At 31.2% G+C, this 23963-nt stretch overlaps 3 protein-coding genes across 4 annotated transcripts; all 3 read right to left on the reverse strand.

Moving 5' to 3' along the window:
* Positions 1–1975: 1975 nt before the first annotated feature.
* LOC114393989 (ferredoxin--NADP reductase, leaf isozyme, chloroplastic-like) lies at positions 1976–9143 on the reverse strand. The gene is made up of 4 exons (XM_028355559.1): positions 9134–9143; positions 7936–7994; positions 2372–2606; positions 1976–2043 (listed from the first exon to the last, which is right to left on the reverse strand). The coding sequence occupies exons 1-4, from the start codon at positions 9141–9143 to the stop codon at positions 1976–1978; spliced, it is 372 nt and encodes a 123-aa protein (XP_028211360.1).
* A 715-nt stretch (positions 9144–9858) lies between these two features.
* Positions 9859–11941, reverse strand: LOC114405669 (thaumatin-like protein 1). Of its 2 annotated transcripts, none has more exons than XM_028368119.1 (3): positions 11872–11941; positions 10340–10955; positions 9859–10268 (listed from the first exon to the last, which is right to left on the reverse strand). In XM_028368119.1, the coding sequence occupies exons 1-3, from the start codon at positions 11939–11941 to the stop codon at positions 10064–10066; spliced, it is 891 nt and encodes a 296-aa protein (XP_028223920.1). In that variant the 3' UTR covers positions 9859–10063. The 2 variants fall into 2 exon arrangements, with proteins under 2 accessions (XP_028223920.1, XP_028223929.1); XM_028368128.1 differs by lacking the exon at positions 11872–11941 and adding an exon at positions 11036–11105.
* A 3033-nt stretch (positions 11942–14974) lies between these two features.
* LOC114405682 (thaumatin-like protein 1) lies at positions 14975–15679 on the reverse strand. Its single transcript, XM_028368139.1, has 2 exons — positions 15555–15679; positions 14975–15477 (listed from the first exon to the last, which is right to left on the reverse strand). The coding sequence occupies exons 1-2, from the start codon at positions 15664–15666 to the stop codon at positions 14975–14977; spliced, it is 615 nt and encodes a 204-aa protein (XP_028223940.1). The 5' UTR covers positions 15667–15679.
* Positions 15680–23963: the final 8284 nt, after the last annotated feature.

The following is a 23963-nucleotide window of genomic DNA, read 5'->3' on the forward strand; positions in this document are numbered from 1 at the left end:
ATTGATAATATTATATTTTTAATTAATTTATTATGATCTTAAAAAGCACTTAAAAAGAAATTACAAGAGTATTTTTCTAACAATTTGCCCTGATGTCGTGATAATATTATATAGTTTAATTATTATTAAAATTCCTCCTATAATTTTTTATTTAAAATTATTAATTCTTTGTTTTATTAATTTACTTGAATAGTTGTGACTCGTGAGCTTAGGTTGAATTCTTAAAAAGAAATAATTTTAAGATCCGTAGTAATTGGATTAAATGTAAGAGATTTTATTGAAAATAGATTATACTTTTAAAGAAGAAAAATATTTTTTATTTTCAGTGACATAATTTTTTTTTTTTTATGTTTAGAGTAGAAAACAAGCATATCATATGAATTTTATTAGAGAAAAAGTCACAAACTTTATATCGTAGCAATTAAAAGAATTACTCTAAAAAAATGAATCATTGTAAAAAAAAATTATCGACCAAATTGTGATATTAGCACAAAATAAACAGACTAAAAATTAAAATTGAGCTCAAAATATTTTTAAAAAAATTTAAGTTGCTACGTAAGTACAAGATCCATGTCTTTGATATCAGTTACACAAAATGGAATGTTTCTCGGACTGGTGATATTAAAACAAACTTTGCTTTTTCATTTTGGGCCGAGAAACCTTCCAACCCATTATCAGTAGCTGACAATAAATTAATGGCCCATGACAATATAGTATTCACATCATTCCCTCCCTTTTTTTCCCTCTCGCTTCTGCTTTTTTTTAAAAAAAAAATTGATAAAATATCTTTTTATGAAAAATGGTTTCCCTAAGATGTACGAAAAAGTAAGGATATAAAAGTGAGGGAAAAGAAGGATATTTTGAAAATATAAACAAAAAAACTAAAAAATGGGTGTATTGAAGAAGAAAAAAAAAAGAGATGTGAGTAAGATGGGCCTAAAGTAATTTTACAGGAAAATTTACATCATTAATATTTCTTTTTACAAAACATCATTAATCAAATAAATAACACTTTAAATTTGATTTTAAAAATAATCACAAAAGTTACTAGTTTTTAATAAAATGATAATTTTTTATTAATTAATAGTATAAAAATCTTTATGAAATTAAAATAATTCAATTTACCGAAAAACTGAAAAACAAGATAAAGAGAATAACTCATCTTCAAAATCATTAATTAAGTTAAAGTAATCTATTACTAATTAATCATACACTCATTAATAGATTTATACCGGTTGCACCAGTGACAATACACTTTAACCCAAAATCTTAATGCTTAGGTAGGTTTATAAGTTATATGTTGCTCGACTTTTTCGCATGAGAATCCTGAAACTGGCCAAATACAGACTAAAGGTTCAAGTGGAGAAGGATGAAGGCCTAGAGGCAGAGAGACTATCAAGACTATTAATTGTTGCTGAAGGCCCAAACTAATTTGAAGGCTCAAGTTAAATATGTTTTTTAGTTATAATTTTTATTTATTGTAATTTTGGCCCAAACTGTTTAGAAGACCCATGTCTATTTTTATCTTTTGTTCAGATACACTATAAGTATTGGTTTTGTTTTCAATAAAAAAAAAAAAACTTTTGGCATTTGATAAAATTTGGTGAGAGTTTTTCTTTGGGTTCCTTGTTGAACCAATCTCAGATTTATCAAGGTAATCCTTGTGGCGTCTACCTTGATTTATCTTCCTTCACTGGAAGTGGCATCATCCAAATCTTCGTAGCCTGTATCAAGCGATCCGCTCTTAGTCATGTTCACATCATCTGCTCAGGTTTATAGGTTATATGATACTTAGCTTTTTCACTTTTGTCTGATGTGAGACTTCACCTCACACTTGTAATCCAACAAAAATGATCATGTAGTAGAAAAGTTAGAGGGTCGTTATCTATCTACAGAACGCATGACAACAAAATAGATTTGCTACTGCACAAAGTAGGACATGATATCTATGTAAGTGCAAATGAACATAAATTAATTAGTAGACTTTGACATTCCGTTGTTCTGCCTTCTTCAATGGCCTCTTGTACTCAATCCAATCGATACCTAAAGCACAACAGCGAACTCAACATGATGAAATAAATTTCTTTGATTCTGGGCTAAGGTTATGTTTGGATAATTTTGTTCATAAATACTTAAGGTAAAAATAGAAATGTAAACTGAATTGAGCTTCTTCCATAAGTTATAATTAACTTATGCACTTAAATTTTCTATATTAAAGCTCTTTCATTTGATTTATTTAAAAGTTGAAATACACAAGTTAATTTTAATTTATGGGAAAAATTCAATTCACTTTAACTTATTATTTGCTTCTCTCTTATAAGTGTTTCTGAGAAAATTTATCCAAATAGACCCTAAAGATAAGTGTTGTTACCATCTTTTGCAGCCAATGACACCATTATGTCATCGATTACCTTTTCCATTCCTTTTAGTCCACACATATAGACAAAAGTGTTATCTTTCTTCAGTAACTCCCATAGCTCTTCTGCATATTGAGCCATTCGTGTTTGGATGTACATTTTCTCTCCTTTTTTGTTTGTTTGCTCTCTGCTCACAGCAAAGTCAAGCCTGAAGTTATCAGGTACTTTCTCCTTCATCTTTTCAAATTCCTGTTCCACATATCAACATATGTATAAGCCAATGCAGTAGCAGATGTGTGAATAAGTTTATTTGTAATTGTAGTGTATGACACACAACCTATGAAACACAGACATTGACACGAACAACGAACATGTGGATACCTGTAATGTCTAAAATATAGGACACGGACACAGCTATATGTATATATATAATAAAATAAAATAAAATTACATAAAATTAAATATAATTGATATGCATAAAAGATCTAAATTGAAAATTAAGATTTATATATTCATCATCATCTCAAAAGAATTTTTCCTATGATAATGAGTCTCACAAAAAATACTAAGAGACCTCATTATACACTTTGTACGCTTTGTTTCTTTACAAAAAAAAGTATAAAGATGATGAATTAGCAACTTCAAGTCTTCAAGAATTTCATAATCTAAGGCCTTTCACCCCCTAGGTGATCATCATCATTGAAAAAGACATTCTCTAACTCTGATTCATCTAAAGACAAATTAACAATTTCAAGAATACCACAATCATCAAGTGATCCAAAATCATCTCGAGCTACATCTCACATTTTAGTTTCCTCTTGATGATATTGTGGAGTATTCCTTGAGAGAAGTCGTAGGTTGTCATGAACAAATACTAAATCTTCAGCTCTATGTGGTGCCATTTTGTTTTTCTTTAAAGAATGGATAAATGAATACGTACTCCAATTTCTTTCACAACATGAAGATGAACAAAGTTGCTCAAGTAGCTTAAGGACAACCTTTTTAAAGTATTTGAGCATTAACGCCATGAAAGTCATACATATGGTTCTTTGTATAAAAAAATTTATATCAAAAAATAAAACAAACAAAAAGCAATACCAACAATATACTTTTGTTTGATATTTTTATTATTATTGGCTAATTTTTATGTAAAAAAGCAACGTGAACATAGACTAAGTTAATTTGGACCACTTTTGTATTGAATTTTATATTATAAAAAGTAATATAGCATAAGAAAGTGCAGCGGGAACACACACTGAATTAATTTGGACCACTTTTGTATTGAATTTAATATTATAAAAGTAATATACCAAAAGAAACTAGCAAGTGCAAACAAACAAAAAACAATACCACTTTTGTATTGATTTTATATTATAAAAAGCAATATACCAGAAGAAACTAGAAAGGGCAAGGCATACGAAAAACAAACAAAAAGTAATAACACTTTTGTATCTCCATTCTCCACAAAAGAAAAAAAGAGAAATAGGGAGCAACTGAGCAACTTAGAAAAGAGAAAAAAACAAGGAGTGGTATCCCTACCGTGTCGGAGCTGGAAAGAATGATTTTTTCAATATGGACACCGATGGGGTGTATCCGATGCGCGGACGTCATACCGATGTCGGTGTCGGGTTCGTGTCGAACATCCAAATCTAACAAGGGACTGAGGTGTCCGAGCTTCATAGCACATAACCCTGCATGGACCTTTTTGGATTTAAATTCTCTGCTCTCACATGATCACTTAATTGGAAATGTGGATCGTATGATTTCATTAAACGAACGGTATTTTAAAAGTATTTTTAAGTTTAATTTACTAAAATGTGGATCGTATGATTTCATCAAATGGTTCTCTTATCATCTGGGTGTGTGAATGGGTGTTTTATTCGATTGCATGGGAAGCCGTATCTGCGAGACACAAAATTCGAATGTTAAGAGGGCAGATCGAAAAAACTAGCCTAAATTGATTGTTTTGTTTGTTCTGTATCTTCCCTTCTTTACCTCTTGGTAATGCGCCCAACATATATAAATAGGCCCATAAGCGCATGACTTCAGCATTATGTAACCAATAATAAGATAAGAAAACACTCTTTTAAATACATTTTCTTTAATTGAGTAAATTTAAATGAAAACTATCAAATTAAAAAATAATTATGAAATATAACGTGAAATCTACACAATTTTTATATTTGATAAGAAATGAAAATGAAAGGAAAAAAGTAAAAAAAATAAAAATAAAGTTAAAGCTTTTTGTGTGAGCTTACTGTTACTAGTCTAGATTTAAGGATTTATTGTACAATTGCTCATTTTACATTAGAATTATATATATGAAATCCAAGGAAAAAGATCATAAGTTTTTGTAACCAAAAGGCCACCTTTTTCTGTAAATTGTTTGGAGAGGATCCTTCCTATGAATCATAGATCTTGTTATCATATTTTTTATTTTCTGTAAGCAAATTGTGATAACAAGGTCCTTTTTTTTTCCTGTAAGCAAAAGATATTTTATTAAATCAACACAATATATATAACATTCATAACATTTCTCTCTTATTTATGGGAGAACGTACCATTCACTTGACCTCTTTATCCTTGTCCTAGGTTTTTGTTGTTCCCAGGCTCGATCGAACTGCATGAAAATTCGAACACTTTAAAAAAAAACTCATTTATTTTACATTTTAAAAAAAAGGTGGAAAAAAATTGTCATAAGCATAAAATCATAGACCTTGTGGTTGTGGAGGATGTGGGAGTGATGGTATAATAATCATAGACCTTGTGGTTGTGGATTTATACGAAATAACAATTTTCTGGCTGATTCCAATTTGATTTTTAATTTTCATGTTATTTCATTAATTAATTAGCTAATGTATAAAAATTCTTCCTTTTGATTTGGTGCAAAGATACATGAATATTTTCTTTTCTAAGCGCTTTAATTTTTCAGGAAACTTTTCTATATACACTGTGTTTAAGATCCGGCACTGTCTCCCACTGACAAGTCCTGCAAAGCCAAGTGTCTTCCACGTCTTTCTTCTCTTTAGTTGATTAGCTGCAGCAGGAAAGCAGCAAACAATTCGTTTTCCCACTCCCAACAGTTGGGTGGTTTTTGGCAATACCAGGCCACGATTATTTATTGTGTTAAGTAGTTAGTTTTTTTTTTCTTTCTTTGTTTAACTATTGTACCTAAAAAACATTAGGATATTTGTTGATAAAAAATATATGAATAGTGTTCCTCTTTAATAACGAAATGTTAAAAATTTGAGATAATATTTATTAGGTTTGAGTAAATTATTATTCTTTTGTTACATTAATTGATGTTCAGATTTAACGGCTAATTTAGTTTTTTTAATCAGTGGAGAATTACAAAAGATAATTTGAATATTTTTGGTGCTTTTATTATTTAATTTTGTTTGAAGATATTGTTAAATATTTACTCTTATTTTAATTTTAGTGATAGTTGTTATACGAGACAAATTGCCTAGAAGTTTTCCAAGTATAATGTTGTGGAAGTTATTTTTCAATAATTTGAATCTAAAGTGGGATATTAATTTTATATATGCACATAGTAATAGTTATGAGAAGAAAATTTTGATACTTTAATTTGTATTTTTTTCACAGGGATACTTTAATTTTTATTTATTTATTTTTATTACATTCGTTATGTATGTCATGATTTATTCATTATTCACTAATAAAATAAAAGAAACCAATTTAATATGAATTGCATGTTTTAGTTACAACAGATCGATTAGATTTTAATTAAATTTAAAATAGATTTTATTAGATTGACTATAACAAAAGAAAATAAATGAAACTAAATTAAAATTTCCAATACCCCTAGGCTCATTGACATTCTTATGGACAATTCTTCCCGCAAAGGCTGGGAGTGCACAAGAGCTTATTTGAATTAAATCATGAATATTTTTCAATTTTTTTACTTAGAAACTGTTTTAATTTATTTCAATAAGTTTTGTAAAAAATATTAAAATATTACTACTATTATTTGTATCCTGTATTAAATTTTACAAGTAAAAAATATAACTTCGAATAATAACTCTTGTATACACATGGAAGTCACTACTAAAGAAGTGGAATTTTATATCAGCATACTACATCGGTTTACAACCGTTATCATACGAAACATCGTAAAAAGAGAAAGCTTATTCTATGACGATCGCGAACAATTGTTTTAGAATAGTGAATATTCTACGTCAGTCCTTCAAATATGACCGTCGTACAATAGTCATCATTCTATATCGGTTCTTCATAGAAGATCATCTAAGAATGCTAGGCAATCTAAGACGGTCTCGTCTCAACGACTGATGAAGAATGCTCAGCATTCTAAGACGTTCATGTCTTAACGATCGTCTTAGAATGGTTAATATTTTATATAAGTCGTTTCAGGATTAATGTAGAATGCCTTTTTTTTTTTTAGTTCGAGCTACTTTTTTTTATATATAGAATTGAAAGCTAGGTTCTTTAAATACCTGTAATAAACACGTGAGAATATAAAATTAATTAAATTTTATGCAATGAATTTTAAATTTTCAAATCTTTTGTAGTTTCTAACATAGAAGAATTTTAAATTTTCAAATCTTTTATAGTTTCTAACATAGAAGTTTGTTGATATTACTTATTTAAAGTTCTTTTGAGGTCGGACTGAGCGGATTCCATGCATTCACAGTTAAATTTATTGATATAACACCATAGAAATAATCTTTGTAACTATTTCATATACTTTTGGTCATTATGAACAAAACAAGTAAAAAAGATGTTTAAAAAGACAAAGTTAATAAAACCTCATATGATTTTAATAATTGCTATGACGTTAAGTTTATGGCTGAAGAAAAGATAATAGGATTTCAATATGGAGTGAAACCTCCGATGATTCGACCCAGGACATCTAAAAGCATGATGTCATTCAAAGAGAACAAATTAATTATAATTTTTCAGCTCATTCTCATATTGGATATAATGATCACAACCAGGGGATATAACAAGACAATGGCAATTAAGAAATGCAACATACCCACACAACCATTGGTAGCCATTTTCCATAGTATTCTGATTAGATTAAACACTTACGTACCAATCTTGCGGCCGCAATAACAAGCAATAAAAACAAAGCAACGATAAAACCAAAACAAGACAGGGCCAAGACCATAGAAGCCAAAAGACCACTCCAAATAAAGGCACAATCTACACAATTATAAAAATAATAAATAAAAACACATACAAAACAAACAAACAAAAAGGCCAAAAATAAATAAACAAATTTGATAATTTTACATATTTGGATAAAAATATTTTATATCGACAATGTATATAAAGTAAACTGTAAAGCAAGAGTTTACCTTTAATTTGACAATTTTACAGTTCATAAAAGAAAATACAAGTGCTAGTTATTAAAATAAGTATAATTAAGTAGTAATATCGTTAATTTAAAAAATATAGAAAAAATAATCATTTTTTATCATTCAATTACTACTTATTATATCTTAACAATTAAGAAATTGCACATATTTGTTAAATGTTCATGATTCTTCAGTCTCTACATACAAATTAATACTTTGAAGCTTAGCAATCATACCTTGTAACGATGATAAGCATCAATGGTCACATCTCCATTGCTTTTGTCTTTGTTCTTATCTGCATATAAATTTAAGATGATACATATTAACCAAACAATATATAAAAGATAACAAGTCAAACATTCCCTTTGGTACATATTAATTTATTAAAAATGTAAAATCTGATTAAATTAATTCTACATGAATCCGTTAGCTTTAATTTCAACCATGAGATGGATTCAATAGTCAGCAAAGAAACTGAAGACCGGTTGCATGAGAAATCGGGAGGAATATGTTTTCCTAGCTAGTGTTCATTTTTCTTTTTGTTTATGACGTAAATATGGGCCCATGCCTGTGAATTATCAATGGTCAGAGACTCAGCAGGTGCAGCATGAAGAATACTCCTCATTGGATAAGAAATAGCATAAGGATGTTTCCTTTTTTCCTGACCTTTTCTGTTGCATTGCATATTTACCATATTTCCTTAAATTAGTTTCATAATTAATAAAATGGCTACTTGCTTGAATTCGGATGATTTCGTGTAGCGCTGCTGTAATCTAACTCGGAATTGTGCAGCAATACAAAATATAATATTTTTAGGGTGTTGTTATTCAGTTAGAAAACCATAGACACGAAATGAACAGAAAATGTCTCTTAACACAGTTTTTCGAAATACTATATATTAATTAAAATGTACAATAAATTTTGACAAAAATCACACTTGGTATACATATATATTTGATGAAATAGGATTTATACGAAATAACATTTTTCTGGCTGATTCCAATTTGATTTTTAATTTTTCATGTTATTTAATTAATTAATTAGCTAATGTATAAAAATTCTTCCTTTGATTTGGTGCAATGATACATGAATATTTTCTTTTCTGTACGCTTTAATTTTTTAGGAAACTTTTCTGTGTATACACTGCATTTAATACTCACAATTTTTTTTCTATTTTTTATTGTAAAATATTTATTTATTATCCCCATTAATTTTCTATTTTCCAGTTTCTCACAAAATATTAAATTATCTTAAGGTATCCACCTAACATTTTAAAAAAAACAAATGTTAAGATACAACGAGAATGAAATATTTTCAACACATTAAAATATTTTGTAACGTTGAATTAAGGGATAGAAATTGTTTTTCCAATTCTTCGTTGTCTTTGTTGTATATATTGGGCCACCCTTGTCCCCACAAGCCTTGGCCACTCACCATGAGCCATGCACCGCCTCATTACTTCCGTTGCAACTTCAGCATCAGTTCAACATCTTTGAAATTGGGCATTTTAAGAATCTTGAGTGTTTTTTTTGTTGTTGTTGATATAACTAATTAAGTATTAACTTTGGAAAATGAAAAGTCTTAATTTATATCCCTCTGGGACCATCCAGAGGCAACAAGAGGACCATTTTTTTGTGTGTGGAAGGTGTCGTAATCTCTTTTGCAGTGTGCCAGGATTGTGATAATTTCGAATTTAATGAGGATATTTATGTTGAGAAGGTTTATTTCAGGATCATCTTCGAAAGGTTAATTTCTATCGCACTGAAACTCGCTCTATGCATGGCATTCATTCTGTTTAGACAGCTGTCTGCAAACTCAACTGTATTGCAATTATAGGGACAGACATGTCAACTTTAGACAGATTCTGTAAACTGCAATGCGATATTTAAGGAGAGACAAGCTAACTTTTTATTTGTCGGACATAGAGTGAAACACAAATAGGAGACAACTTATTTGAATCCCTGATAGGCAATTAAGTTAGAAACCTGTTTTGCAAAACATATCTTATTCATATAAGAACTCACAATAATTCATATAACAACGTTTCCTATATCCACAAGTTGCAGAAGCAATCTGTCCAAAGAGGAGCGTGCAAATTTTGCTCCAACTGTATTTTCAGTATCTGGAGTTTGAAACTCACTGTGCACAGATAACAAAAGCACGGAGGGGAAATGTTGCTGACGATAGAAGCTATTCTCAAGGTGTTTAGGAAGACTGCACCAAGATCTTTATTAAACATTCACTACCCCTACTCTCTTTCCAAAGGCGCAACACCATCATTCAAAAACATTACACAACATAATGCGAGTTTGTAAAATAGAAAAATATTGTAACAAATAAGAGGACCCAGCGCTAGCGTAGTTTTTAAACAGTGACATCTTGGATTGTTCCAGTTCTAGTTCCGGCGCCGATGCCGAAGACACAATCTCCATTTGATAAGCGAATGGTTATTTTGCATGCTATAAATAGGCCACAAACAGAAGCAAGAGCAACAACCACGGCAACGACGACGTTGATGGGTGAGCTCCCGGGTTGTCCACCGCCGCTTCCCCTGGATATTTCTTGATAACTGCATCAAAATTAAATTAAGCACCCAAGTTTTAAAAACTGTTACTATAAATTAATAAAATAATTAATTACCTGGAAGAGGGTGTGGGTGGGGGACAGAAAGTGATAGTATAATCATGAGAAGAACAAGTATAAGCATGGACGTGAGCGCCTGGGCATGCAGTCTTGAAAAACTGTGAAGTCAAGCATGGCTCTGCTTGGCACGAGCTCTTGCACGCCACGGCGTCTCCGTCTCTTATCACCTTAAGCTCTGTCGGACACGATAAGTTCAAGTCCATCTCGCAACCAGTAGCCCTGCGGTTCCTGCCGCCACGAGGCTCCACCCTCACGGGGAGGTTGAAACCGTCGACGAGACTCACTTCGTAGAAGTCGAGCCCGCCTGTGCCGTTCAGAGTGAACTTCACCAGAGTAACCGGTGGGGCGGCGTTTCCTCCAACGCATTCTATGGTGGTGGAGCCACAGTCACCGGTGACACATGAGAACTTGGTGCTGGTAATGTCTAGGGAGCAGAGAGTACGTCCCCATAGTCGCCCGGACCAAGCGGGAGGAACAGGGACGATCTTGAAGTGTCCCGGTTGGAGGACGAAGCCGCTGGTGGAGAGCGGCGAGCTTCCGGTGACGGATAAAATTGCTGGCCAAACTGTGTAGCTGCACTTGTTGATGATGGTCAGTCTGGTTGAATACGAACCTGTAATATTAATCTTAACCATTTTTAGTCTTGGAACAAAAAAATTAACTTGTAAAGTGTTCGAAGAGTCACCTACTCACCATATAGGAATTGGAAGAAAAATAAACATGCCGTAGTGATGATGAATGCCTTTTTAGTCGAACTTGCCATACGTTAATTAATATGGGACACAAAGTGCACTAATATATCAAAGATTGATAAATATTCGTGAGGGGTTGGAGAAGTATATATAGCAGATTGGGCTTAGAATTAGAAGCGATGGCAATTTTGTAATTTGGGAGAGAAAAAAATGTGATTTACGACGTCGCAATCTAAGAGGGTCATTGAAATCAATTTGGTGGCACCCGCTGGCCATTTGCTACATTGCTGCTCTTTCTTGTCTCTCTTACTTTTAAACTACTATTCAAGGAAAGAAAAGGAAAGAAAAGAGGAAAAAGAAGGACGAAAAACTTCCCACATCCCTTAGAAATTAAAATATTATGTAATTGTAAAAAAAATCATAGTTTCTTTTGTGAATATGATTAATATAAATAAAATGAAAGTATATGTGTATTATGTAAAATTTTATTTTTTCAATTAATTATAAATTATCTTTAATATATTTATAAAAAAACATCCTTAATATTCTTAAGGTAATTATGATAAAGATTAACAAACTTATCATATTTATTAATTTTTAATTAAATGATAATATAAAAAAATATATTTTTTCAATACATATATCGCTTATTCAAAATTTAATACTAATGAAATACAAATAAATAAACATTCATACAATTTGTACAGTGACTTGCGAGAGTTAAGTTCATTTTATACTACACTATTAATTATATATAAGATAACAGTATTTTTTGACACAAAAAAAGATAATCAGCATTCATGAAATATAAAAGATAACAGTATTTATACTACTCACCAGATAGGAATTGGAAGAAAAATAGACTTGCCATAGTCACCATGAATGCCATCTTAGTTGAACTTTCCATACGTTAATTAATATGGGACACAAAGTGCACTAATATATCAAAGATTGATAAATATTGATGAGGGGTTGATTGCACCGTCTTAGAATGGGACTTAGGTGGTTGCATTTACAAAACTATCAGGAAAAGAAAAGAAGTGAGGAAAAGGAAGGAACCAAAATCTTCCCACATTCCTTGGAAATTAAAACATTATGTAATTGTAAAAAAAAATCATAATTTCTTTTGTGAATATGATTAGTATAAATAAAATGAAAGTATATGAATTTAATAAACATGTAGTATGTAAAAATTTATTTTGTCAATTAATTAAAAATTATCTTTAATATATGTATAAAAAACATCCTTAATATTCTTAAGGTAATTATAATAAAGAACAACAAACTTATTATATTTATTAATTTTTAATTGAATGATAATATAAAAAAATTATATTTTTTCAATACATATATCGTTTATTCAAAATTTACTACTAATGAAATACAAATAAATAAATAAACATTCACACAATTTGTAACGCAGAGAGCAAGGTTCCCATCCGCAACAATGCAGATCCGAAGAATGAAACTCAAAGGAACTGAGGGTCCCATAACAACTCAGAGAGCAAGTATCCGGTGGAAACCCAAGAATGAAACTCAAAGGAATCGGGCGTAGCTCGTAGAATAGAACTGGCAGGTTTCTTGATTGTGACATCTCGAATCGGTACAGCCATTCTCTTGGAAGACCTTTCTCATAGGACTCTCAGCATGCTACCAGTCCGATCTAGCTGAATCCAGTAGATAGTGAGGACTGTCACTGGTAGAGAAAAGAAGACGACAAGCTAGTTACCTTAATATTCTTAAGCTAATTATAATAAAGATTAACAAACTTATTATATTTATTAATTTTTAATTAAATGATAATATAAAAAAATTATATTTTTTCAATACATATATCGTTTATTCAAAATTTACTACTTATGAAATACAAATAAATAAACATTCATACAATTTGTACAGTGACTTGCGAGAGTTAAGTTCATTTTATACTACACTATTATTTTATATATATATATAAGATAACAGTATTTTTTGACACAAAAAAAAATGATCACAGCATTCATGAAATATAAGAAAATTGTTAACAACCCATTTTTTATATCTTTTTCTAACATTTTTTTATTAAAAATATAAATTTATTAAATTAAAAAGCTATGAAAGAATTTTTTTAAAAAAATTTAATAAAGATGTTTGGCAAGTCAAATTAAATAATAGAAGACAAGGAGTTGGTAGTAGCTCAGCCCTCACGTGAGGGGGTGGTTTTCTCGGACCCGCTCTGTGAAGGATGTGCCAGGGAAAGGTCTTCGCATCGGTTATTCTCCACGACAATAAGGCGTGAGGTTTAAATGCTTCTTTTGGTTTTGTGGGTAAAAGTCAAATATCATTATTTCACAGTTTCACAATGGCTTTTGCCATTTTACCAACCAGCCTTTCTGGCCTGTGCTCATGTATATAATTACTTTTTCTTTTTAATTTTATACATAATATATTCTGTAGTAATATTTACATGTGTATGGTTTTAGAGTTTGGAAATTTTGGAGTCTTCTGTTCTCTGTGGAACAAACTACATAGATAGTAGGATTTTGTAAACGTGAATAAATTTGAAAATCTGAAACATTTACTTATTTTCTAGTCTATTTCTTTGGTACTGTGTTGCTTTGAAGATATGTTTAACATGCTCGTTTTGTGTCCATGTTACAACAGTTGCTTTTGAGAAAGGTACTATCACTGCCCTATCTTACGGAGGATCAAAGTCATGGGTTAATTACGTAGCCAGCAAGTTGCAAGCTTTGGCATTCGGGGTTCCAATCTTACGTTCAGAATTTACTACTAATGAAAAATTATATTTTTTCAATACATATATCGTTTATTCAAAATTTACTACTAATGAAATACAAATAAATAAATAAACATTCACATAATTTGTACATGACTTGCAAGAGTTAAGTTCATTTTAATTATAAATATATATATATAAAAGATAACAGTATTTTTTTACACAAAAAAAATAATCAGCATTTATGAAATATAAAAAAACTGCTTTTTTATATCTTTTCTCAGAGCATCAGCACTTATGATATAAAACCACATTTTATTTTTTAATCAATTATTTGCTGGAAAAAAAGTGAATAGACCTCCAACCCCCCCCCCCCCCCCCCCCCCATTGGCTACATCGCAGTATCTCTTGAGCTTTGAAACTACAATTCAAGAAAAGAGACAAAGGAAGGACGAAAAATCTTCCCACATTCCTTAGAAATTAAAATATTATGTAATTCTAAAACAAATCATATTTTCTTTTGTGAATATGATTAATATAAATAAAATGAAAGTATATGAATTTAATATACATGTACTATGTAAAGTTTTATTTTTTCAATTAATTAGAAATTATCTTTAATATATTTATAAAAAAAAACATCCTTAATATTCTTAAGGTAATTATAATAAAGATCAACAAACTTATCATATTTATTAATTTTTAATTCAATGATAATATAAAAAAATTATATTTTTTCAATACATATATCGTTTATTCAAAATTTACTACTAATGAAATACAAATAAATAAATAAACATTCACACAATTTGTGCAGTGACTTGCAAGAGTTAACTTCATTTTATACTACACTATTAATTATAAATATATATAAAAGATAACAGTATTTTTTGACACAAAAAAAGATAATCAGCATTCATGAAATATAAAAAAACTGCTAACAACGCATTTTTTGATATCTTTTTTCTAACATGTTTTTTTATTAAAAATTTAAATTTATTAAATTAAAAAGCTACGAAAGAATTATTTTAAAAAAAATAAGAAGTGAGTCCATAAAAATTTGATAAATTTTAGTAATAATACAGAATATATTCTGTCATAATACTATATTTAAAAATTTATTAAAGATTATATTAGTATTAATGTTTATCTGAAAATTACTGAACTTAATGTGAGTCAAATCAAAGAGCGGTGTGATTTCCGACTGTTTAAGACTTCATGACTTCATGGCTCTGCTTGGCACACGCTCTTGCACGCCACGGCGTCTCCGTCTCTTATCACCTTAAGCTCTGTCGGACACGATAAGTTCAAGTCCATCACGCAACCAGTAGCCCTGCAGTTCCTGCCGCCACGAGGCTTCACCCTCACGGGGAGGTTGAAACCGTCGACGAGACTCACTTCGTAGAAGTCGAGCCCGCCTGTGCCGTTCAGAGTGAACTTCACCAGAGTAACCGGTGGGGCGGCGTTTCCTCCAACGCATTCTATGGTGGTGGAGCCACAGTCACCGGTGACACATGAGAACTTGGTGCTGGTAATGTCTAGGGAGCAGAGAGTACGTCCCCATAGTCGCCCGGACCAAGCGGGAGGAACAGGGACGATCTTGAAGTCTCCCGGTTGGAGGACGAAGCCGCTGGTGGAGAGCGGCGAGCTTCCAGTGGCGGATAAAATTGCTGGCCAAACTGTGTAGCTGCACTTGTTGGTGATGGTCAGTCTCGTTGAACACGAACCTGTTATATTAATCTTACCATTTTTAGTCTTGAAACAAAAAAATTAACTTGTAAAGTATGAAGAGTCACCTACTCACCAGATAGGAATTGGAAGAAAAATAGACTTGCCATAGTCACGATGGATGACATTTTAGTTGAATTTCCCATACGGACATTACAAGTTGTTGCCATAGTCACGATGAATGCCATTCTATATATAGAGATTAAGTGAAAAACACTGTTCCCTGCGGACATTAAATCGTTGGACGGAAAGAGGCAAAGGACGATGCTGCTTACGTCGATGTTGTTCCCTAAGTTTTCATATCTTCGTGGTTGCGGCCACTAATCCCATATAATAACTGTGATAGCTCTATGCTATCTTTTATTTCTAGATGATAAAAGAATTCACATTCAATAGGTAATTTTAATATTCAAACAATTTTTTTCAGAATCTTATTTTTCAGTTATTAAACTCTTTTCTTTTACTAATTCATTTTTTAAAATTCATCAAATTTTATAAATAAAATCTTATATTTTTATATTTTATTTTATCTATATTTATATAATTAAATCCTGATTTTATTTTTTATAATTTGTATCCAATGACTTAGGGTCTTAGATCCGCTATTATGTAGATCAGTGATGGACCTATATGGCTCTAAGGATGGACACTTGCACCTCCTCATTTTTTAAAATTCATTAAATTTGTAAATAAAATCTTATATTTTTATATTTTATTTTATTTATATTTATATAATTGAACCCATTAATTTTATTTTTTATAATTTACATCGAATGAATTAGGGTATTAGGTTTGCCACTGGTTTTCCCACTAAGTGATGTTGTTGCTTGCTGTTTCGATGTTGTTGACCTTTGACGTGGATTAAACAAGCTTCCCACATTCCTTAGAAATTAAAATATTATGTAGTTGTAAAAAAAATAGTTTCTTTTGTGAATATGATTAATATAAATAAAATGAAAGTATATGAATTTAATAAACATGTACTATGTAAAAATTTATTTTGTCAATTAATTAGAAATTATCTTTAATATATTTATAAAAAAACATCCTTAATATTCTTAAGGTAATTATAATTAAGATAAAAAAAACTTATCATATTTATTAATTGAATGATAATATGAAAAAAATATATTTTTTCAATTCATATATCGTTTATTCAAAATTCACTACTAATGAAATACAAATAAATAAATAAACATTCATACAAAGTGACTTGCAAGAGTTAAAAGATAACAGTATTTTTTTACACAAAAAAGATAATCAGCATTCATGAAATATAAAAAAAATTGTTAACAACGCATTTTTTATATCTTTTTCTAACATTTTTTTTATTAAAAATTTAAATTTGTTAAATTAAAAAGCTATGAAAGGATTTTTTTTTATATAAGTGAGTCCATAAAAATTCAATAAATTTTAGTAAAAATAAAGAATATATTCTGTCATAATACTATATTTAAAAATTTATTACAGATGATATGAGTATTAATGTTTATCTGAACATTACCTTAATGCGCGTATGATACGCGTACACGTTAACATGTATCGCTGCTCCATTCTATCACTGCTATATACCCAAAATCAGTCCGGAGGATCAAAGTCATGCTACATGTTTGTTTCATCGGCAGAAAAGCTACCAAAGTCAGAAGAAAAATATTTTAAAAAAAAAAGTGGCAGGACCGGAAATGAAATATTATATTTATCCCTGTCGAATGCGTTAAATACTTGAATAGTTAAATCCCACAAGTAGGTGCAAAGTCAAAAATGTATATTGGTATAACAAGGGTTATTACGCAGCCGCCGGCAAGGCGCAAGCTTGGCATTAGGGGCTCCAAATCTCCAATCTTACGTTCAAAAGATAAATATTATTTATTTTTATAAGAGAGAATTTTTATAATCAATAAATATTTTTTGATATAAAAATTATATTTTAAATTTGCAATGATAAATTTAATTGTAGTTTAAGGTTATTCTTATTTGAAATAGATAGATAATTAAGAAAGTTGGGTATACATATAAAGATAAAATAAAAAAGTGAGTAATTTAAGATGGTTGAAGATATGTTTCAGGCTTTTAGCTTGTTGTAAGAATAGTACATGAAGTATACCTTCCAAGGAGGAAAAAAAAAGAGTGAATGTTAAGAATGTCTTATTCAAAAAGCGAGAAAAGTGGAAATTACACTCTAAATCATGAATTATAATTTATAGTATAAACATCAGTTATACAGAAATTGGTAGTTTTTTTAATACGATTAATATAAATAAAATTAAAATGTATTGCTAATGAAATATAAACAAAATAAATAAAAATTTTGAAAAAAAAAAGACTTGCAACCACATGCATAGTGGGACAATCATCATTATAAATTACATGTAATAGAGTGATATATTCTGCAAGATGTTTTCTCATATACTTAGATGTAACATTCAGATTGTCATCCACATGAACTAGTGCAGTTCCTCGCCATGAATAGCCCCGAGATTGGCCAAGGTCATGAAATTCATTCAAGCATACCACACTAATGTGTGTGACACTCTTGTTTGTAAATAGTATGCAACATATTAAATGCAATAAATATATTCGAGCTGCTAGGGTACATTGTTTTGTATCACATTTGTTACGATAAACATCTTGTTGCCAAACTAAGTGAACATATACCCCTTTACATTACTCAGTCTCATCTTTTGTTTCGTGTCTACTGACTTCAAGCAACTTAACAACTTTCACAACATCAAAGGTATGGAAGACATCTCTAATGGGTAGATTTAATAAGGATGTCACATCATTCAGGATAATAGTCAGCTCTCATATAGGAAGATGAAAATTGCTAGTTTTCTTGTGTCACCTCTCCACAAAAGCAGATAAAAGTCTCATGTCACTTGTCCCTAAAGAACTTAGTTCTGTAACAGTAACTATGCCTTCAATCTTAGGTGTAGGTCTTCCATATTTCTCAACCTTCCTCTCATAGGAGGTCAATTTCAACTCAATATTTTCCTGCAAATAATTAAAATTAATTAGGTAAATTAAAATGATAAATAGTTATTCAAATAGGTTATAATTAAACAAATAACTATCTCTCCTTCCCAAATTATAGCTGCCACATGATCAGCATATAACATCAACATTGATGTATCATGCGGTCTGTCTAAAAAACCCTCAATATCAACACTTATATGATTCGTAACTAGCTTGTGATGCTCCTTATGAACCTTGTCAGTAACATGATCCACATGGTTAATATCCTCAAAACCAACTGCAGTTGTCTGTTGCCTACGTGTGGATGTTGTCTATCTTTGACGCTAAGGGGATTCTTCCTCATTACCCTAAATTGTCTGCCTAAGGCTCTTTATGAAACTCTACCTACAATCCGACAATTCTTTGATTCTAACTATAATATACAAATTTACAATTTCATATCAATTAATGTCATCGTTCAAATAATAGTTGAGTTTCATATTTCATAACAAAAATGTTTTCATTTTATTGCTAAAAAAAACTAACTAAAAAAGTAACTAATAAATTTTGTAAAACTTTAATGTATTATAAAATGTAGTATATTTTAACAAATGTAATAGAAAAAAATTAAATTAACATTAAATTATTAATCTAGCAAACTAAAATATATAATCAAAATCAAGCTACAATTTTATTTTAAATATTTTATAAATTATTATTTAAAAATTCATAGATAAGGATTTTATTATTTTATAAATCATTGTACAAATTTATTTTAAAAATTTTATACTTCAAATCAGTATTTCGTGCAAACTAAAATATATCATCAAAATAAAAGTACAATTTTATTTTTAATTTTTGATAAATGATTAATTCAATATTTTATAAATAAATATTTTAATACTTTTATATATTTTTAAATGAACGAAAAAATTGATTTATATATTTTGATCATATAGGTGTGTGAATGCGTGTTTTATTCACACAAGATTCGAATGTAAAGAGAAGCCGGATCCGTGAGACACAAGATTCGAATGTTAAGAGGGCAGGTCCAAAAAACTAGCCTAAATTTATTGTTTTGTTTTTACTATATCTTCCCTTCTTTACATCTTGGTATTGGGCAGAATTCACTCGAGCTTTGACCCAAAATGCGCCCAACATATATAACTAGGCCCATAAGCGCATGACTTCAGCATTTTGTAACCAATAATAAGATAAGAAAACACTCTTTAATTTAACTACAATTTTTTTAATTGGATAAATTTACTTGAAAACTATCAGATTAAAAGAGAATTATGAAATATAACGTGAAATCTACACAATTTCGATATTTGATAAGAAATGAAAATGAAAGGAAAAGAGTAAAAAATATATGTTTTATAGGTTATTTGATATTAAAATTAATGAAAATAAAAACAAATAAAGTTAAAGCTTTTTGTGTGAGCTTTACTGTTGCTAGTCTAGATTTAAGGGTTTATTGTACAATTGCTCATTCTATATTCGAAATTATATATGAAATCAAAGGAAAAAGACCATAAGTTCTTGTAAGCAAAATGTGATAACAAGATTACCTTCTTTTTTTTTACCGGTAAGCAAAAGATATTTTATTAAATCTGTGGTTTGTGACTCAAAATTACAAAAGGTACAAGTTGGAAGGTTTCAAGTGGTGCTGTCATAACTGAATTCAGTTATTATAACTGAATTGGTTTTGACACCAAAGTATAGCCTTTATTCCTAGGACTAGCATCTTGAGTGAATATATATGTTTGATCATGGTATTCATTGATGGCAAGCTGAAAAACAGAGTAGTTGCAGAATATTCAGAGTGTTCATAAGGAGATAGTGAGCTAGGTGATTGAGAGAGGTTTTGTTAGAAAGAAACCAAGAGAGATCAAAGCTAACTATTGCTTGTATTGAACTTGTAATTTTCATGATCAATGTGATGATGATGAGTTGTCATTTCCCGTGAATGTAGGCACATTGCCGAACCATGTAAATCTTTGGGTTCTTGTTCTGCTGCACTTGTTTTTTGTTTTCTGTTTTTTTTTATCTTGTGCAGGTTCTATGAAAAACGAAACTGATAGAAGACCACAACAAGTGGCACCGTCTGTGGGAAAAGGATCAAGATCAAGAAAGATGGGAACAACAAAGTACAATATTGAGAAGTTTTCAGGGGAAAATGACTTTGGGTTATGGAGAATCAAGATGGAAGCAATCTTGATTCAACATGGTGTGTAGAAGCTCTTAAAGGAGAAGAAAAAATGTCTGAATCTCTAAGCTCAAAGGAGAAATCAGAGATGATTGATAGAGCCAGAAGTGCAATCATTCTATGCCTTGGAGATAAAGCTTTAAGAGAAGTTGCAAGAGAAAAGACATCAGCCTCAATGTGGTTGAAACTGGAGTCATTGTATATGACAAAGTCCCTTGCAAATTGGCTATGCTTGAAGCAACAATTGTACACCTTCAAGATGACAGAGTCAAGAACAGCCACTGAACAATTGGCTAATTTCAACAAGATTCTTGATGATTTGGAAAATATTGAAGTAAAGCTTGAAGAGGAGGATAAAGCTCTTTTGCTTCTGAATTCCTTACCAAAATCCTTTGAACATTTCAAGGATGCAATTCTTTATGGCAAAGATCAAGACATTACCCTAGAAGAAGTCCAGACCTCAATAAGGACCAAGGAGATGCAAAAACAGCAAGACTCCAAATCTGAGGATAATGGTGATAGCCTGAATATTTCAAGGGGAACGAGTGAAAAGAAGGGAACAAGAGGAAAGAAGTCCAGATCAAGGTCAAGGGATTCAAAGAATGGCCAGAAAACAAAGTTCAAATGCTTTAATTGTCACAAAACTGATCACTTCAAGAAAGACTGCCCAGACAGGATCAAGAAAGGATCTTTGGACTCTACTGACATAGTTGAAGCCTCTGAAGGTTATGAGAGTGCAGGTGTTTTAGTAGCTTCTAATACCAAAACACAAACAAAATGTATTATGGATTCTGGATGCTTATATCACAGCAGCCCGAGAAAGGACTACTTTGAAACCCTGAAACTGAAACCAGCAAGAGCTCTACTGCTAGGAAACAACTACCCCTGCAAGGTACAAGGCATTGGAACTGTGAGACTAAAAATGTTTGATAACAGAGAGTACCTACTGAAAGATGTAAGGTACATTCTTGAACTCAAAAGAAATCTTATCTCCATAAACATGTTTGATGATCTAGGATATTCAACTAGAATTTTGAATGGTGTTCTTAAGATTTCAAATGGATCTTTAATCATAGCTAAGGGTAACAAGAATAAAAGTAATGGCTTGTTTATTCTTGAAGGTTCCACTATTATTGAACATGCATCAATAGCTAGTAATACATTGATTGATAAAACAAAACTTTGGCATTTGAGATTAGGTCATGTTAGTGAAAGAGGATTACATGAACTTGAGAAAAAAAAATTTGTTAGGTGGTGATAAACTAGATAAACTTGAATTTTGTGATCATTGTGTGCTTGGTAAATCACATAGAATAAGCTTTGGCACTGGTATTCATGTTTCATCTAGGCCTTTTCAGTATGTGCATTCTGATTTATGGGGACCATCTAGAGTGAAAACTCATGGTGGAAGCTCATACTTTCTCACCATCATAGATGATTTCTCAAGAAGAGTATGACTGTATGTTTTGAAAAATAAATCAGAAGCTTTTCAAAAATTCAGAGAGTGGCATACTCATATTGGAAATCAACTTGGTACAAAATTAAAAGTTTTAAGGACTGACAATGGCCTGGAGTTTGTTTCAGAGCAATTCAATGAGTTTTGCAGGAAAGTAGGTATCAAAAGGCACAAAATAGTCCCTCTCACACCACATCAGAATGGATTAACAGAAAGAATGAATAGGACCATTTTGGAAAGAGTGAGGTGCATACTGCTAAGTGCAGGACTGCCAAAGACCTTTTGGGGAGAAGCTGCAAACACAACAGCCTATTTGATTAACAAATGCCCTTCATCAGCCTTAGATTTCAAGACACCAATGGAAGCTTGGAGTGGTGAACCACCTGATTACTCAAAATTAAAGGTGTTAGGATCACTGGCCTTTGTTCATGTTAAACAAGGAAAACTGGATGCAAGGGCTCTAAAGTGTGTGTTCGTTGGCTATCCTGAAGGAGTTAAAGGGTACAAGCTGTGGAAGTTGAAACCTAGTGAGACAAGAAGCATCATTAGCAGGGATGTAACCTTTGATGAGAGCAGAATGACAATGCTAAGCAAGGAGTAGATGGATAACAACTCAAGTAGAGAGAGAACCAATTTTGAGGTGGAGCATTATGAGATTTCAGATCATGACAGTGGAGATGCTATTGATCACACTGATCAAGTAGAAACTGGAGATAATGAAGAGCTAGGTACTCAACATGACTTGTCCAATTATCAATTGGCTAGAGATAGAGCAAAAAGGGTGATAAAGCCTACAAAGAGGTATGGTCATGCTGACATTATCTGTTATGCCCTGAATGTTACTGAGGAGATTCAAAATTCAGAACCAAAGACCTGGAGGGAAGCAATTGAAAGTGAAGATAGTCAGCTGTGGCTTCAGGCAATGAATGAAGAAATGAAATCCTTAAGAAAGAACAAGACCTGGATACTTGTGGATCAACCCAAGAAGCAGAAGGCTGTTGGATGTAAGTGGATTTTCAAGAAGAAAGAAGGCATTCCAGGAGTAAAAAGGCCTAGATTCAAGGCAAGATTGGTAGCAAAAGGCTTTACACAGGTTGAAGGAATTGATTACAATGAGATTTTTTCACCAGTTGTGAAGCATTGTTCAATAAGAATCATACTTGATCTGGTAAATCAGTATGATTTGGAACTTGAACAGCTAGATGTTAAAACAACTTTTCTCCATGGAAATCTGAAGGAAACCATTTACATGAACCAGCCTGAAGGTTTTGAGGAAGGGGAGAACAAGGTGTGCTTGCTGGAAAAATCTTTGTATGGACTGAAGCAAAGCCTTCGAATGTGGTATCTGAAATTAGATGAGCTCCTTATCAGATATGGCTTCATTAGAAACAGATATGACAGTTGTGTATATATCCTGAAAAAGGGAAAAGTGTGTGTTCTCTACCTTCTCTTGTATATGGATGACATCCTCATAGCAAGTGCTAACAAGGAAAAGATTAGGAAACTCAAAGAAAGCTTGAACACAAAATTTGATATGAAAGATCTAGGGTCGGCTAGAAGGATACTCGGGATTGATATTCATAGGGATAGGGCAAAGGGTGAACTATTCTTGTCCCAAAGCAATTACCTCAAGAAAGTAGTTGAAAGGTTTAAGATGCATCAAAGCAAACCTGTTAGCACACCACTTGGCCATCATACAAAGCTATCTGTTATTCAAGCACCAGAAACAGCTGAAGAAAGGTCTAAAATGAATCAAACACCCGATGCCAGTGGTGTTGGAAGCATAATGTATGGAATGGTTTGCAATAGACCTGACTTGGCTCATGCTGTAAGTATTATAAGAAGATTCATGGGAGATCATGGAAGTG

This window comes from Glycine soja, chromosome 1, assembly GCF_004193775.1.
Source record: "Glycine soja cultivar W05 chromosome 1, ASM419377v2, whole genome shotgun sequence".
Lineage (NCBI taxonomy): Eukaryota > Viridiplantae > Streptophyta > Magnoliopsida > Fabales > Fabaceae > Glycine > Glycine soja.

Coding starts and splice junctions, on each gene's coding strand:
- LOC114393989 (XM_028355559.1), bottom strand. Junction 2,607..7,935: donor ATGCTTATCATCGTTACAAG/GTATGATTGCTA, acceptor TATGTGGAACAG/GAATTTGAAAAGATGAAGGA. Junction 2,044..2,371: donor GTCATTGGCTGCAAAAGATG/GTAACAACACTT, acceptor GTTGTGCTTTAG/GTATCGATTGGATTGAGTAC.
- LOC114405669 (XM_028368119.1), bottom strand. CDS start 11,941: ATGGAAAGTTCAACTAAGATGGCATTCATGGTGACTATGGCAAGTCTA. Junction 10,956..11,871: donor TTTCTTCCAATTCCTATCTG/GTGAGTAGTATA, acceptor TTAATATTACAG/GTTCGTATTCAACCAGACTG. Junction 10,269..10,339: donor CCACCCACACCCTCTTCCAG/GTAATTAATTAT, acceptor ATTTTGATGCAG/TTATCAAGAAATATCCAGGG.
- LOC114405682 (XM_028368139.1), bottom strand. CDS start 15,666: ATGGCATTCATCGTGACTATGGCAACAACTTGTAATGTCCGTATGGGA. Junction 15,478..15,554: donor TTTCTTCCAATTCCTATCTG/GTGAGTAGGTGA, acceptor TTAATATAACAG/GTTCGTGTTCAACGAGACTG.